This window comes from Camarhynchus parvulus, chromosome 9 (genome assembly GCF_901933205.1).
Source record: "Camarhynchus parvulus chromosome 9, STF_HiC, whole genome shotgun sequence".
In the NCBI taxonomy this organism is placed as follows: Eukaryota; Metazoa; Chordata; class Aves; order Passeriformes; family Thraupidae; genus Camarhynchus; species Camarhynchus parvulus.
This window is the reverse complement of record NC_044579.1, coordinates 21,090,821-21,104,115: the sequence shown is the minus strand read 5'-3', so window position 1 is coordinate 21,104,115 and position 13,295 is coordinate 21,090,821. Positions and strand designations below refer to the sequence as shown.

The 13,295-nt window shown below is 57.1% G+C and overlaps 1 protein-coding gene across 2 annotated transcripts in view; it reads right to left on the bottom strand.

Moving 5' to 3' along the window:
* The window catches only part of LOC115907060 (diacylglycerol kinase beta-like), a 31,828-nt gene extending 22,458 nt beyond the window's left edge, over positions 1-9,370 (bottom strand). For both annotated transcript variants that reach the window (XM_030954690.1, XM_030954691.1), the window contains exons 1-3: positions 8,845-9,370; positions 2,780-3,031; positions 394-470 (exon numbers count right to left, since the gene is read on the bottom strand). In XM_030954690.1, the coding sequence (XP_030810550.1) occupies positions 394-470; positions 2,780-2,846 (144 nt within the window). In that variant the 5' untranslated portion in view covers positions 2,847-3,031; positions 8,845-9,370. The remainder of the gene's footprint in view (positions 1-393; positions 471-2,779; positions 3,032-8,844) is intronic.
* Between the last annotated feature and the right edge of the window lie 3,925 nt (positions 9,371-13,295).

Here is a 13,295-nt window from a genome sequence, read left to right as displayed (position 1 = left end):
CACACCTACAGGTCCCTCTGAAAGCACCGCTTGGAAAAAATAATCCCAACCTTCTTTGGAGGAGAGCAAGAGGGCACAGAGCTGTCCCATCCCATGCTGGACAAGCCATTTGCTTTGAAGGGGAGAGCAAATCCCTCCCAGACTCTGCCTGGCAAGGCAATGCCCCAAAAACCTCTCAGCAGGGTGGGTGGGGTGGGGTGGCCATGCAGCGGGCACAGTCTAGGGATGGCTGGGGAATCGAGTCCTGGGAGCAAAACCACGGGGAGATCTGGGGGCCAGCAGCCAGCCCTGCCTTCTGCTGGCTGCTCCCAGCTGGGGGAGCTGGTCTGGGGGAGCTGCCGGGGCTGGGGGTGCCAGCAGCACGGGGGGACAGCGGCGGGCACGGGGCCGTACCTGTTCGGGGTTGTACCTCGAGAGGACACCGTCCCCGTGGAACTCCTCCAGAACATCCTTCAGCTTCTTGCTGGAGTCTGGGGGGACAAAAGCACCTTGCTGAGCATGGCCCCTCTGGGCTGCCCCTGCCACCCACCAGCAGGGTGCTGCAGAGGGGTTTATGTGCTGGATGTGCAATTTCTGGATCCTTCCATGCCTGGAAGAGGCCGGCCATGCCCTGCTTCCCCTTCCACCTTCAAGGGCAGGGCAGATATGGAAAGCTGGGAGCTTTACATACACAGAGAACTTCCTCCTGCCATTATGAAAATAAACACAGACCCAGAACAAAGCAAGGAAGGTGTGGACACTGCAATCCCAGCTGCTCTGGTGTGCTCAGCACACCCTGCATGTCCCTGTCCCAGGGCGGGTGGCTGCTGGCACCCCCTGGCAGGGCCACTCATCCCACAGCCTGCCTTGGGATGCCCATTGGTATCTCCAGGAGAGAGAAACAGAACTTTATTCACAGAATCACAGAATCATTCAGGTTGGAAAAGCCCTCTAAGAGCATCAAGTCCAACCATTAACCAGCACAAAGACAGAAATGTCCCACATCTCCATGGCTTTGAAATACCTCCAGGGATGGTGACTTCACCACTGCCCTGGACAGCCTGGTTCAGTGCTTGACTTCTCTTTTGGGGAAGAAATTTTCCTGAATATCCAATGTGAACCTCCCCTAGTGTAGCTTGTGGCCATTCCTCCTTGTCCTGCCACTGGATTTGTCCATGCAAACTTCCACACAAGTGGTAAACAAACCCTGGCTGAGTGTCCTTAAGGCTGGAGTGTCTGGAGGGACATTCATCATTTCAAAATAGGGAAAAAAGGGGAAAGCAGGAAAAAAAGATCAATGTGAGTGAACACTCAGCCCTTATCTTCACACACATCCCTGGGCATGTGCAATTAAAAGGTTCTCAGACACACCAGCCCTGTTAATTACTGGGAAATCCTCTCTGCACGTGGGGGCTGTGCTGGCTCTGATCCCCCTATCCCTCTGCTGGGGACAGAACCTGGCACTGGCCCACAGCTCTCTGGGATGTCTGGGGCACTCAAGGAGAGGGATCCTGGCCCTCCTCAGAGACCCCAAATCCCATTCCCCAGCCCAGTGCTGAGCCATCCTACAGGGGAGAAGGCAGCTGGCCCTGCTGCAGCCTTGCTGGCCACACTTTGGTTAATGAAACTGAAAGAGGCCATCAGCGTTCTGAGGCCAGCGTTGCAGAGGGTGTTCCATGGTCTGGGACTCAGGAAAGCAAAGCCCATCATCCTCCAGAGAGGCAGAATGAGGTGCAGAGAGGGATACTGCACACACACCTCTGCCTGCAGCCCTGCCTGAGTCTCTGGCTGGGGGGGAAGGAGCATCACTTGGAAAAAATAATCCCAACCTTCTTTAGAGGAGAGCAAGAGGGCACAGAGCTGTCCCACCCCAGGCTGGACAAGTCATTTGCTTTTAGGGGCAGAGCAAATCCTCCCCAGATTCTGCCTGGCAAGGCAATGCCCCAAAAAGCTCCCAGCAGGGTGGGGTGGGGTGGCCATGAGGAACTTGTCCCCAGCCCCTTTTGCTGTACAGCATCCCCAAGGACAGCCTCAGAGAGCTCACCATGTCCCCTTTGGCTCTCAGTCACCTCCCAGCCAGCCTGCTCACCCCAGGGTGATGACAATTCTGCAAAGCAGCACCCTTGTGATTTCACACCCTTCTCCCTTCACCCTGTGGTTTTCCTGCCCTACCCTGCCCTGCTCTCAGCACCTTCACGAGCTGCACCGCTTCTCCATCCTCTGCTGCAAAAAGCACGCCCACACGCCAGCTCTGGGGCAGGCAGGGCCTGGTTTTGGACCTCAAGGACCTGGTTTTGGACCTCAAGGACCTGGTTTTGGACCTCTGGCCTCCACCCAGGCTCTGTCTGCAGCTTCCCCCAGCTCCAGGACCCCTTTGGTGCTGCTGCACATCTCTTTCCTCAGCAGGAGCCGCAGCAGAGCGTTGCTCTGCAAAAGCACTAAGGAAAATTACTGCAGAGGGCTGGCAGCCCAAAGCACGCTGTGGAGCAGCTCTGGTGTGTTTGGGAAAAGCCAGGCTGCTTTTCCTGCTTGGCATTTCACTCTGCTGAGAACGTGGGAGCCGCCGCCTTCAGACGGACTGAGCCCAGCTCACGTGTGCAGCCCCCAGAGCCCAGCTCCATCCTCCCAGCCAGGCTGGCACAGGGACCCCAGCCAGCCAGGGTGAGGGTCAGGGGCTCCATAAATACCTAAGGAATCACCTAGTTGTCCAGGAGGGCACTGAGGAAAGGTAGGACACCAGCCCAGCACAGATCAGCAGCACTTTTCAGCTCATCCCACCCTCTCGCCCCAGGGTACTCACAGTCTGTGTACTGCTGGAGCTGGGCAAACTCCGTGGGGCTGAGCGAGATCCACGTGCCATCACTCATCTTTGGGCAGCAGGGACACTGCAGGGGCCACCAGCCACTGCCTCTGTGCCAGCCTCAGTGCCACAGGTCCCAGCAGAGCTCGGTCACATCGGCAGGGCGAGGGGCAGGGCTGGCTCTGGCGCTGCTGCCATCATCCTGCTGAGCCTGGGAGAAGCCAGCCCAGAGCTTCAGGGCACCTGGTCAGCCTGGAGGGGACACACAGAGAGGAGGGGTCAGCAGGAGGCAGAGACAGGGTCCTGCTGTCCCTGGGGCCAGCCATCTTCAGTAGTGGGTGCTTGGAAATGGGGGGCCAGGGGGCTTTGCCCCACTGCAGGTGTGGGGGATCTGAACTCCAGGGAACGGGGAGCAGAGAGTGTGAGCTGCAGGGAAATGGGGGTGAGCACAAGGAGGAGCTCAGGACACCTCACTGGCGAGCATTCTCAGGTGTCCTCTGCCACACAGCCAGCCCTGTGCCACCCCACAGCCACAGCTCTCATGGCCAGAGGATGTGGCTGACAGAGGCCAAGCAAATTCCTCGGGCAAGGAAAGGAACTTGTCACCTCCAGCACTTCCCAGGGGAACCCAGCAAGGGGAGCAGAAGGAAGGGCACGATTATTTAAAGAGGATGCAAAAACTGGAAGCAGGGAATACAAACTTCCAGCGTGCTCCTGCACCTTTGAAGCTGGTGTTTCCTTCCAGAGAATCATTGTAAATGAAAATCTACAGTGCCACAGAAAAACCCTGAGCAAAGGGCTCTCTCCAGCCCACCCATTTATAGGCTTCACAATTTTTTAGTCTTTTTAATTTAACCAAATTGGTCATCAGGCACAGGGCAGCATTTGGAGGAGGTGGTTGCTCTCCAAGGAGTTTGATCTCCATTTTAGGGGTGTTTCCCTGTTAAATGTTGGCTCCCAGTTTCCACCAGCCTAAGCTGACAGACTGGAGAAAGCAGAGCAAGGATGAGCTGGGAAAGATCCCAGGATTTGGGATGATGCTTGGGGAGCACCAACATCCCCCAGCTGGCTGCACCTTTCCATTCACAGAAAAACACCTTTGATTAAGAGGAACAAGTGATTCTGGGGAGCCCTCAGGTCCCACATGCCACACCAGCCCCACAGAGAGTCCCCTAGGGACATTCACATGTGGGGGTGCACCAGGAGCAGCCACTTCACCCCCATCCTCAGGACTTTGCCCACATTTCTGCCCTAATGCTCTTCTGGCTCTACATTCAGCTGCTGAAAATGCTCCAGGGCAGGAGATGGTCCCAGGGGCAAAGCCTGGCGTTGGCAGAGGAGGGAGCAAACCCTCTCTGGGGCTGTGGGGAGGATGGTGCCCCCTGAGGGCTGCCTGCATGGCTGCCAAGGGCTTTTCCAGCTGCACACAGAGAGGAGCCCACTCTGGCCACACATTTGCCAGAGTTCGGTGGCACAACCCTCCTTAGTCCTGTCCAGTCCTTTCCTCCCAGGAGGACAAAGTCACTGGGTTTTTGTTCCACCCCTCCACGGCCTGGGACTTCTTGGCTGCCCCTGAGGCTGCCTGGAGGGCTCTGGGGAGCCCTCAAGGGGCTGCTCCTGCCCAGGGGCTGAGCAAGGGCTGTCCCAGGACAGGGGGCAGTGCCCTCACTGCTCTGCCCTGGGGCTTTCCTGCTGGGGTGACATCAATCCTGGGGACAATCTCACCTTCCCGCCCTCACTGGGGCTTTCCTGGTGGGATAACATCAATCCTGGGGACAATCTCACCTTCCCACCCTCACTGGGGCATTCCTGGTGGGATAACATCAGTCCTGGGGACAATCTCACCTTCCCACCTGCACTGGGGCCCTGCAGCCCCATGGCAACTCCCCTGTGACTATCCCAGCTCGTCCTGGCAGCCCTGTGCCACCAGCTGGGGACAGGCTGGACACAGCAGTGCTATGGCTAGGGAAAAACAACCCAATGTCTTTGGTTTTGTGGGGATCTTCATCTTGCTGCAAGCACAAGCAAGAAGATGGTGTTTGCTCCTGTGCTGGATGATGGGTTTGTCCCAAAGCACCTCTGAGGCTGGTCCAGGAGAGCTCAGCCTGTAAGAAATGCCCAGGAACACACACAGACTCCATGTTTCCTGGCACACAAGCTGTTTGATTTGATCAGAACCTCTTTTTTTATCCTAAACTTACCCAAGGAGAGGCTGAGAGTGCAGAAGAAAAAGCAAGTGGGGGGGACCTGGCTGGCTCCAGCTCCCTGGAAGAGTTTGGGGGCACTGAGGGCAGCAAAAACATCCCTGGCTTCTTTTACTGGGGGGTGATGGGGTAGCACAAAGCTCCAGAAGGAAAGCAAAGCAGAGCTAATTGGGCCATCCCAAGGGGCTTTCCCCCAGCAATTGCTGGAATAACAAATGCCACTGGTGGCACGTCAGCCTCGGGTTTCAGGAAGGGCAGGAAAAAGCCTCCTCAGGAATCCAGCTGCTCCTCGTTTGGCCGCCCTCTGAATTGTCAGCGGCAAATTATGTTCTATTAAATCAAATTTGCCTCTCTCTAAAAATAGCTCCCTACTAGTGTTACAAATAACACCGGATTACCCTGCCTGGAGGCACTCACGGTGCCCTGGCTCAGAATGGGGGAGGATGGACAGGACAGGGGGCCTCCCAAACCTCCCTGGGGGCATGAGCAGGGCTGGAGCTCTTGGGGAGCTGCTGGAACATCCTGGCAGCTGCAGGGATGGAAGAGGAGCTGCTGGGAGCAGGGATGGCGCAGCTCTGTGGGAGCCAGGACGCAGCCATGTAGGGCCTGAAATGCATCAGCAAGGGAAATGAAATGCCAGGCTGGAGTGAGCCATGGCCAGCCCACGATGGTGACTGGAGCCTGGACACCAGGCAGGACCACAGCCCATGTCCCTAAGAAAGGGCTGTCCCTGGGCACCATTCAGGGATGGGGAATCCCAGCAGCAGCAGTGGGATGGCAGAGGAGCTGATTTCCCAGCCACACATCCCTGTCTGGATGTTCACCAGCCCCAGGTGCTGCTGTGGATGGAGGACCCAGCTCCTCATCCCACAGCACAGAGCTCTGGGGTCACTGTGGCATTGGGAGCCTTGTCCCACTGCCACCCACCTGGTCCCCAGGGCCACAGCTACTGATGGGTGTCGGAGCGTCGGGGGATGGAGACGAGAGATCTCTGCAGCCAGGTCAGGAACTTGGGGTTTATTGCAAAGGGCCTGGGTGCAGGGCCCTGCTGGGATTTGGGGTTTATTGCAAAGGGCCTGGGTGCAGGGCCCTGCTGGGATTTGGGGTTTATTGCAAGGGCCTGGGTGCAGGGCCCTGCTGGGATTTGGGGTTTATTGCAAAGGGCCTGGGTGCAGGGCCCTGCTGGGATTTGGGGTTTATTGCACAGGGCCTGGGTGCAGGGCCCTGCTGGGATTTGGGGTTTATTGCACAGGGCCTGGGTGCAGGGCCCTGCTGGGAGCTGCCAGGCACAGCTCAGAGCAGGGCGAGAGAAGAGAGGGGTAGAGAGGATGAGAGGGTGAGAGAGTAAAAGGGTAAGAGAGTAAAAAGGGCAAGAGCTAAGAGAGCAAAGTTCTCGTTATAATACAAGAAATCATCTTTTGTGTTGAATATTCTGATTCTCACTAACTAATCTAGTATAAGATACAAATCCTATAGCATTTCCATACAGCCTATAAGAATCATTACATTACCACACTGTGTTACATTTTAAACCCTAAAAACTCCTCTTTGGGCCCCTTCTGCCAAGCTGGCAGGGTCTGCTCTGACCCTTGGGCCTGTCTGCAAGCAGAGGGTGTTGTTCCATCAAAAGGGGATTACCTTCAGCCAGCCACACCATTGTTTTCCAGTTGTTCAGTAACTGAGGTATCTCAAAGCTTGCTTTCATTTCAATCTCACTTATAGTTTCTATATTCTCAAAATCTTTTGCCAGGCAATCATATTTATAAGGCTTTCCTGTTTCATCTTCCCCGACCATGGGGACCCAGCTCTGCCCATGCTGGGGCACAGCACCACAGACAATGGGCTGGGCTGGCTCCCAGGGGCTGGCAGAGCCTCCAGCCTCCCATCAGCTCCACAGGAAATGTGTGGATGGGGCTGCAGCACCTGCCCCACAGGAGATTCCAGCTCCAGATGCCCTTTGGGAAGGAAACCAGGGGCTCCTCGAGCTGCAGGAGGTGGCACCACTCCTGCTGAGCTCACACACACGTGCAGAGGCTCCCTGGCAGCAGTGGGATACAGCAGGGAATGATGCTGGGCTCGTCCCCGCTTCCCTGCCCGGGCTTGCAGAAGCCACAGTCACGTGCCACATCTCCTGGGGCTCAAGCGTGGCAGGTCCCTGCAGGAATGGCATTTTCCAGGCCTCCCCCACCATCTTTTGGAAAGATCAGCCTATTTTTGTGTTGGACGGGGAGAGGCCCCTGAGGCGGTGGGTGGAGTATAAATCCCTCCTGTCCCACTGCAGCAAACAAACCCCAACCAAGTCACGCTCAAACTATTTTCTGCAGCCACAGGAGAAGGCACTTTCCTGCATTTTGCCAGCCCAGGAGGACACTCAGGATCGGGTTTTTTTCTCCAAACCTGTTGCTGTCTACACGTTCCCCTGACCCTTTGAGCAACACCTACACAGAGCAAGGCATGCTATCCAGGTGCCTCACACCAGCTTTGCTTTGGAGACTGAGCACCCTCAGGGCACCAGGATGATAAAAGGCGCTGGCAGGGGTGCCCAGAGCATCCAGGCCCCAGTGACACAGGAAGGTGGGTGGCTGCAGCCAGCCCTCCAGCCCCAGGGCTGGGCTGTGGCTGTACCAACTCCCAGCTGGGTGCTGGCAGAGCTTGTCTCAACCTTGTGGCAGCACAGCCTCCCTGGGATCTCCCCCACCACCAGGGCCAGGACAGCTCAGCTCATCCCCCAGAGACACCAACAACTTCCTGACTTACTACTGCTGGATTTTTAGAGAATGATTTTGCTGGCTGAGTTCAGAGCAGACTGGATGTGAGCTTGGATACCTCTGGAGCAAAAAGACCCTTCCCCTTGGACCTGCAGGTCCCACTCAAACCAGACCTTGTCTCATGGAAAAGCCCTTTCCCACACCAGACAGGGCAGCAAATGCTGGGCCTGCAGCGTTTGGAAGGGCTGGGATCCACCCCAGGATCCCACCTCCATCACCTTGCAGATGTAAGCCCAGCACTTCAGGACACCTCCAAACCCGTCAGACAGACGCCCTGGCTCTCTCTCCCTGCAGGAATCCCGTGGCCATGAGTCCCGTGGGTTATAACCACACCTTGTGCAGGATAATGCTGCTTCCTGGTAGCTTGGAAAGGCATTCTCCCCTTTCATCCCCCACCACAACCTGCAGAACGAGTCACGTCCAGCCCCCTTCCACGGGCCAGCCACACCAGCACCGCCTCAGCCCTCCCAAAGTCCTCCAAAGCCAACGGCCCCGGCAATTTCTACTTAACAAGAAAGACACTAACGAGCTTTTCCAGCCTGGCAACACACAGGAGCAGCTGGATTGGGCTGTTCTTCTGCCCAGCCAAAGCACGGGTGCTTTTATAGCCAGGCTGAGAACCAACACACGCTGAGACACCAGTGACGGTGGTGTAGGGCGGTGTAGGGTGGTGCAGGGGGGTTTAGGGGGCTGTAGGGTGGTGTAGGGTGGTGCAGGGGGGTGTAACCCCCTGGGCTGCTTTAGGGGCTGGTTGCCATCCTCCTCTCCCTGTGGACAAGGGTACGCTGCCCCCTCTGCACCTTTCGGGAAGCTTTCCTTAGGAGCGGAAGCACACGTCAGGGAATCCCGATTCCCCATCCCCAGCACCGCCCCGCTCCCGAAACCGCTGGGGAAGGGGTCGGGGCTGGCCCGGGGGAGGGTCGCGGACTCCGAGGGCAGCACACGGGGACCAACGTGCGCTGCCGAGCCGCTCCCGCGCGGGCAGGGGGATCCCGAGCGGACCCGGGGGATTACCCACGACTGAAAGGGGGGAGCCCACAGGATCGCCGCCTCCCCCGCCCAGCCCCGCGTCCCCCCGCCGCTGTCCCCTTACTTGGCGGCAGCAGCGCGGTGCCATCGGCGGGACCGGCCGGGGCGCTCCGGCGGCGGCTCCGGGGCTGGCGGTACCGGGAGAGCTGCTCAGCCCGGCGGTTCCGGGGCTGGCGGTACCGGGAGAGCTGCTCAGCCCGGCGGCTCCGGGGCTGGCGGTACCGGGCAGAACTGCTCAGCCCGGCTGTTCCGGGGCTGGCGGTACCGGGAGAGCTGCTCAGCCCGGCGGTTCCGGGTTTGGCGGTACCGGGCAGAACTGCTCAGCCCGGCGGCTCCGGGGCTGGCGATGCCCTGGAGGGTGGCTCAGCCCGGTGGTTCCGGACAGAGCTGCTCAGCCCGGCGGTTCCGGACAGAGCTGCTCAGCCCGGCGGTTCCGGGGCTGGCGGTGTCTGGCAGCGCTGCTCAGCCCGGCGCTCCCGCCGCGGGGCGGGGATGGGGATGGGGATGCGAACGGGCCCGGCCCGCCCCGCTCCGCTCCGCTCCGCCCGCCTCCTCCGGCACCGGGCGGCCGGGCCGGGAGGGAGAGGAAGACGAGGAGGAGGATGATGATGAGGAGGAGGAGTTGGAGGGAAGAGCCCGGCGGCCCCGACCGCGCCTCCGCCCCTCGGCGGGCCCGGGGCAGCGCCCGGAGCAGCGGGGCGGGAGCAGCCGGTGCGGGGGCGGCGGGAGACAGACGGGTTTGCACCATAGAGCTCATTTGTGATGGATCCCCACCTCCCCACGGCGGCAGGGCTTTCCCCGCTTCTCGATGACCCCGCAGCCCTGACGCTCCCCGTGCCTGTCCCCATCCCCATCCCCAGCCCATCTTTGTCCCCATCCCCTCACACGTCCCCATCTTCATTCTCGTTCATGCCCCATCCCTGTCCCCATCCATATCTTCATCCCATCCTTGTCCCCATCCCCGTCCCTGTCCCCGTTTCACTCTTCCTCGTGCCTTCCCTCCCCCTACACCTCGGTCTCTCAAACAGTTTCACCCATGGCAAAGGTTGCTCTTTCCTCAGGAACAGAACAAACCGCCGAAAACAAACAAACAAAAAATGCCAAAACAGATAAAAAGCATTTTTATTTTCTTTCCATGACGCGTCTGCCTGCCTGCTTGGGAGTGACACTATTTCAGGCATGTCTATTATTTATGTTTCGCTATATTTATATTAATTAGAGACGTGATCCGTGCACGTAGCTCTCCAACTTCAAAAAAAAAAAAAAGCAGGAGAAGGAGACTGACAGCTGGGACTGAACTTTCTTGAGAGAAACAGGAGCAGGTTCCACAGCCACAGCTGTTCACTGTGCCAATCCTAGGTGATGTTCCTGCTCTACGTGGGGATCTCTCCAGCCCCACCTTCCCTCCCTCTCTTCTGGCTGGGACCCCAGAGAGTTGAGCTGGGGCTCTTGGCTGGGATGCCGAGAATGATGGAGTCCCCAGAGCCACACCAGTTTTAGGGGAGACAGGATCATGGAATCATTTAGGTGGGAAAAGACCTCTGAGTCCAACCTTTAACTTTTGATGGTGGCACTGTCATCCGTGCCTGGGAAAGAGCAGCATCCCTTCAAAGAGCTAACTGGTCCCTGATGGTGGGCTGTGCCAGAGCACAGAGAAATCTCACATTCCAGAGCAGGAGAAAGGAGCCTGAGCTCCCTGCTCCCATCCATGGCAGCCATTTCCCTCAGAAGCTGCAACCTGTGTCAGCCCTGAGCCAGAGCAGGTGGCATCTCCTCTCCCCTGAGTGTCCCAGCCCTGTCCTCATGCTCTCTGGCTTACCTCTCCATGCCAGGGATTGGGGACCAGGATGAGGATGGAGAAGTGGGGCCTCAGGGCACAGTGCAGGGCTGGCGTGGGATGCAGGGAAAGCCCAGACACCATGGGGGAGGCAGGGTAGGAAATGAATAATAAATGACTTTTATCATTATCAACCGTTGCATGGAGGCAGCAGTTTGTCAAACACACGGGTGAGAGGAGGAGGAGGATGAGGATGAAGCAGTCACCTGGCCAGGCACCCATTGTTGGTCTCTGGGCTGGGCAGGAAGAGACCTGGCCAGGGCTGGTGAAATTCCTCCTGCAAGGGCTCAGCTGGTAGACACAGAGCCCTTTTCCCAAAAGAAAACTCACAGCAGATGATGCCTTTCCCAGCTCAGGGCTGATCCCAGCCCTCACAGGAACAACACACTCAGGGTGCATTATTACCTCCTGCCATCATTTCCAGCCAGCAGCAGTCTCCCAGGGCTTTCCAGACAGCCAGGAGCTCTCACAGCTTTTCCAGCCATTGGAATGGCCCTGCAGGAGTGGGGAATGGATATTTTTTCCAGGCAGTGTGGCCAGCTCAATCATGAGAAGCTGCTGGCCCAGTGAGATGCTGGACTCCTCTGCTCTGCTTTGACTTTGCTAATGCTCTGCCAGGGCTATTGGTGAAACCCTCAGCACTCCCAGATGAGAGAGTTTCATTCTTTCCCTGCATCCAAGTAAGTATCCCTTCCAGGGATTAATTAGTAAATTAAAAGGGTAGAAAAACCAAATTATTATGGTTAGGCACAAGCCCCAGTGATGATGTGTCTGTGTCCTGACACACTCCCAGTCCCTAAAAGGGCTGAAGCAGCAGATTCACCCCCTAGATTGATTCCCTTTGTGGGACTCTGGGGTCAGATTTGGGAGGAGGAGACCCACTCAACATTGATCTCTGAGTCTGAGAGCCCTGACCATGCTGCACACCTGAGGGAGGAGCAGGATGTCTTTGCTGGGGCCAGGGGGGCAGGCAGGAGCTGTGAGGATGAGGATGAGGAGGAGCAGGATCCCTTTGCTGGGGTGGCAGTGCCCAGGGGCGCTGGCAGGAGCTGTGAGGATGAGGATGAGGAGGATCCCTTTGCTGGATCCCTTTGCTGGGGTGGCAGTGCCCACGGGCCAGGGGGCTGGCAGGAGCTGTGAAGCCTCTGAGCTCTGCCTCTGCACATGCAGGAGGAAAAGCCCAGTTTGGAGAAGCAGGAAGGACAAGGTGCCAGAATGGGGATGCCACCCCGGGCATTTGTGATGCCTCCCTGGTCCCTGCCAGTTTCCCAATATTGTCTCTGCTCTGCCAGTGGCTCCCTGGGATGCCCCACCTCCCACCAAACACCCCCAGGTGTGTCTGCAGGTGCCCCTTGGCACAACACCTCTGCCAAGGCCAGTGCCTCAAGGGCAGGTCTGTGCAAGCCTCATTCCCCAGATTAAGGCATTTGATGGGTTAATGAGAGCTGCAGCCCTGTTTTCTATCCCTGTCCAAAAAAGCCATTACATTTTGCCTGGCAAAAAATTGTTCTTCTTAAACCTGAGTCACTTATGATTCCTTGTTCTGAAATCGTGCTCAGTGATTCCTTCTCTTTCACTGGCAGAGCCCAAACCCAGCAGGGACCAGCAGGGAAGGGGCTGAACCTTCCCTGACCACCTTGGGCACACTCAGGGCACTGCCCTGCAAAGGATGGGCGCTGATCCAGCCTTATTTTGGGGGCACTCATAGGCAAGAAGATGCTTTTTTTTCAGTATGACAAGAAAAGGAGAGGTTAAAAATCTCTTTTCATCACCTGGGCAGATTTGGGAGATTTTTATCAGCTCTCTTCTTGGTTTAACTCTGGTTAATTTTCTCTTGAAATGTTGGCCCAAGGCAATGCCAAGGCTGGCTGCTGACTCAGTTGTAGCACTGCTTCCCCTCCTGGGCTCTGTGACGTAGGAGAGAAGGAATCCCAAGCAATTATAACTTGATTATTTTACTGAACGTGTGATTACAAATGGGAACTGCAGAGCAATGAGCACTGCAGTCAAGATAAAATTAAAATGAGCCCAGGCTCCCCCAGTCCCAGCTCTTGCTCCAAAGACAAACAGCTGCTTGGGAAGCACTTCACAGCCCAGTTATTTCTCAGTGGCCACAGGAAAGGTGATAAAACCCCCATAAAGCCAGAAGAAATTTCCAGGATGATTATTTTTTCTACAGTTCTGCTCAGCACAGATCTGCTCCCTGGGAGAAGGATGAGCTCATGGGTGGTTGCCAGTGTTATATTAAGTCTCAGTGAGCCTGGAGAGAGGTAGATTAGGTTGGAAATTAGAAAACACTGCAGGGATGGGATGTCCCCTGGGAGGGACCTGACTGAAGAGCCAGGAGATGCCAACGTGGCCAAATTGGCTCTTTCCCAGCTGCCAGCCATGGTGATCTGGGTCTCCCTGGGCACTGTGCTGGCATCCTGCAGGCAGTGAGAGGAGCCAGAGGCGGGGCAGGGCACTCACTTGCTCTTTCACCACTGTGGATATTCCCAAAGAACTTGGTGTCACCCCAGCAAGGCTTTTCCCAAGCCTTGGGGTGCTGAGCATCACACAGGGAACAACAACTTGGCTGCCAGCTGACTCCATCCCTGCCCCTGCACCCAAAGAACAGCCTGCATGGGTGACTTCTAGGCAGAATGGCTTTCTGGAGGGTGAAATAATTCTGGTTTGGG